General features: G+C 34.7%; 1 protein-coding gene across 1 annotated transcript in view; it reads right to left on the reverse strand.

Annotated features, from left to right (window-relative positions):
* The window catches only part of ADGRB3 (adhesion G protein-coupled receptor B3), a 738,716-nt gene that overhangs the window by 135,360 nt on the left and 600,304 nt on the right, over positions 1-3,052 (reverse strand). The window contains exon 18 of the mRNA XM_006016642.3: positions 1,318-1,421. Within this exon, the coding sequence (XP_006016704.1) occupies positions 1,318-1,421 (104 nt within the window). The remainder of the gene's footprint in view (positions 1-1,317; positions 1,422-3,052) is intronic.

Below are 3,052 nucleotides of genomic sequence, written 5' to 3' on the forward strand. Positions count from 1 at the left end.
TAATCAACATGAGGAGATGGCAAATCACCTTTGTACAGTTGAAACACTTAACTGAAAGGAAACTTTTCCTGATATCTGTCTAAACTGTCCTCTCTTGTGTTTCACTCATGCCATTGTTTAGGCCTTCCTTACCATTTTAAAAAATTCTTTTCCCACCTTGAAAGTAGTCACACTGGAAATCACCACTAGTGCCTATTCCCTGATGGCCTTTCACCAACAATAGAAATGTCAGAAGAGGCAGGAATAACCACAGAAAGTACCTGATCAACTGTGCATTGGGGAAAGTGAGAAGAACTTCTTGAATGCATATTTCTCTGTAAACTATGATTGATAAGTTTTATATATTTGTACTGACTAATATAACTAGATTTGGTATATTTAGTAAATATCTGTCTAATTGTGTGTATATATGTGAAAAAGAAAGGGCATGTGTCAAATTCTTAAGCTGTTTACTTCAATACTTTTTGTTAGCATCAGATTTCATTAGTCAATTTTACATTTCTAAGTTTGTATTCTATTCATGCCTTTTTATCTTGTATTATGGAAGAGGGCAAACAGAAGCCAATAGTTCATTCCCACTCTAATATTCATTATTTTATCGTGTGTTTCCTCTCAGTCTTCTTTTTCCACACTTATTTATCCTTTTGTTTTAAATCCCAACCCAGATAAAATTTCTGTATGACTCTCAGTTGCATTTATATTCCTAGACAAGATTTGAAAGTAGGAAGCATAAAGCAAGTTCAATATTGGATTGTGCCAAATAGTCCTTCCTAAACATGTTTTTCAAAAGCAGACTGCTACATTTTGTGCCCTTCAGTGAATTATGTAGCTGAAATGGGCAAAGTAGGTTGAACATCTGTCAACCTCCAAAACTTGGAACTTCTGTGACTTTGAAATGCAGCTTTTTTATTACTCATAGACTTCATGTTCAAATGTAAATGGAGAAGTAGGTCAGGAAATAGGCCATAGGCCATGGATCAAGTGTAAACATTATTTAACTGTTTTACTTGTGGATGAACCCTGAAAAATGTTTATTTGTTGTATGACTATCTCACTGAAAGGGCAATATCATTAAGTCTGAAGAACTAGGGGTGAAATTAAGCACTATATTGTCATTGACAGGCCAGGATAGAGAAGAAAATCAGTTATACTAATTTGATTTGTTGTTGGTCAGTTGAAACATTCACAACATTTTATGAAAAGCAGATATTTTTTCTAAATAAAGGAGATAAACATGTAACTAATTGTGCCCTTAGCTACTAATTTAAATCCAGATAAGTATGCATTAATGTTCAATCCTATAAATGCATTACATACCTCCATAGTGCTGCATAGACAACTGCTAGGGTGATCAAGGCCAAACATGAAAGACCACTGCCTACTATTAGGGTTACTGAAGGTGTACCAGATGATTCCATGATCTGTAGGTTACAATAAACAGCTATGAGGGAAAACCATCTTTCAGAAATTAAAATGGCACATCAAACAAAAAAGAACAATATAAAGCAAAAAAGATAAAGCACCAGTGTGTCAAAACTAGCCTCAGTACTATTATCTATCAAGCAGACATCTACTTCATTCCTAATCTTATCCATACACATCTTTAAGATCTCCTTAATTATTGATTATCATCCCCAAAGGCCTAGTAGCATTAAAATAATGTATTATACCACCTACATAATGTTTTGTAAAGTAAAGAACAAGAGTCATACTATAACTTAATAGGAGACTACAACATAAATTTAGGTTTTAAATGCTGTGCTGTTAAAATTAATTAGAATACTTATTTCCTTTGGGGGAGAGAAATATTTTTAAAGTAATGTGATAAACAAGTAGCATGTTTTTATTGTACCCTGTTAAATGCCTTCCGGTAATTTGGCCAAAAATCTGATTCATGTTCACTGCAGTATTACCAAACTTTCTGACTTCTGATAACTTTGTCTTGAGTCCAGTATTCTCACACACTTAATTTATTTGGGACTCCACTCATATAGGAAAAATGGCAATATAAAGACCAGAAAATATCTTATACCCCTTATGAAGAAGTGGAACATCTAGAATTATTTAATTGAGCTTTCATTCATTAATTACAGCTGAAAATCAATTGATGACCTTGAAAGACAGATTTGCTTTTTCTGTGTGAAATGCAAACTATCCACTCTGGCATCAATATTGTTCATTTTGTGCGTGTGTGCACACTGAAATAAACCTGGTACAGGCTACTACAATCTAAAAGGTGTAGACTTAAAAGTTTGAAAGAATGTTCTGTATGATTAACCAATATGGTGTTTAAAGCCTCAGGGATGCATTGCAAATTACATTTTATCAAGACATTTGTCACTGAAACATGAGATAAAACTAATCTACTTTTAGGCCAGATTTTAGACAGAAAGTCACATTTTATTTCATCCACTTTGTTTTCAAGCAGCTCTGCTTCACTACTAAAAACAGTCTCTGATCAGACACTTCCAAAAACAGGAAATCTCTTCTGGGGATAACTTCACAAATATTCCCTTTCCAACTATCTTAATGCAATGATGCTTAGACTGACTGCTCATACACTTGATGTCTCCCACTGTTTCATGCATGCTTGATTATTTTTCTTACAAGATGTCAACAGACAGCATAGAAAACCTGTGCTGAAAATGTCCAATGCAGATCTGCAATCTGTTTAAGTACAGTATTTAGGGTTTTCCTACCAGTAGCAATAATAAAACCTTCTCCATCACTCTGAAAGGTTTACATCCTTTTAAAAGCTGGCAAGTTGATAATGGTTCGATATGAAAGTTTCAAATGCATTTGCATTACAATTAGAAGCCTTTTCCTAGAAAATTGGGAGTTGTAAGAAACCTGAAATGGACTACAATTTAGTTCTAGCACAGATTGTGGAAATCATTTTTCTGAGCTGCTGGTGTGAACAGGAGACGATCATCATTTTGCCAAACTGCAATATTAAAACAATCCCTCAATGCAACGTCTGAAATAAAGCTGGGAAGAACGCTACCCCCCCCCCCCCCCCCCACCGCTCCGTCTTTACCGTCTATCTCTTTTG

This window comes from Alligator sinensis, unplaced genomic scaffold, assembly GCF_000455745.1.
Source record: "Alligator sinensis unplaced genomic scaffold, ASM45574v1 scaffold499_1, whole genome shotgun sequence".
NCBI lineage: Eukaryota > Metazoa > Chordata > Crocodylia > Alligatoridae > Alligator > Alligator sinensis.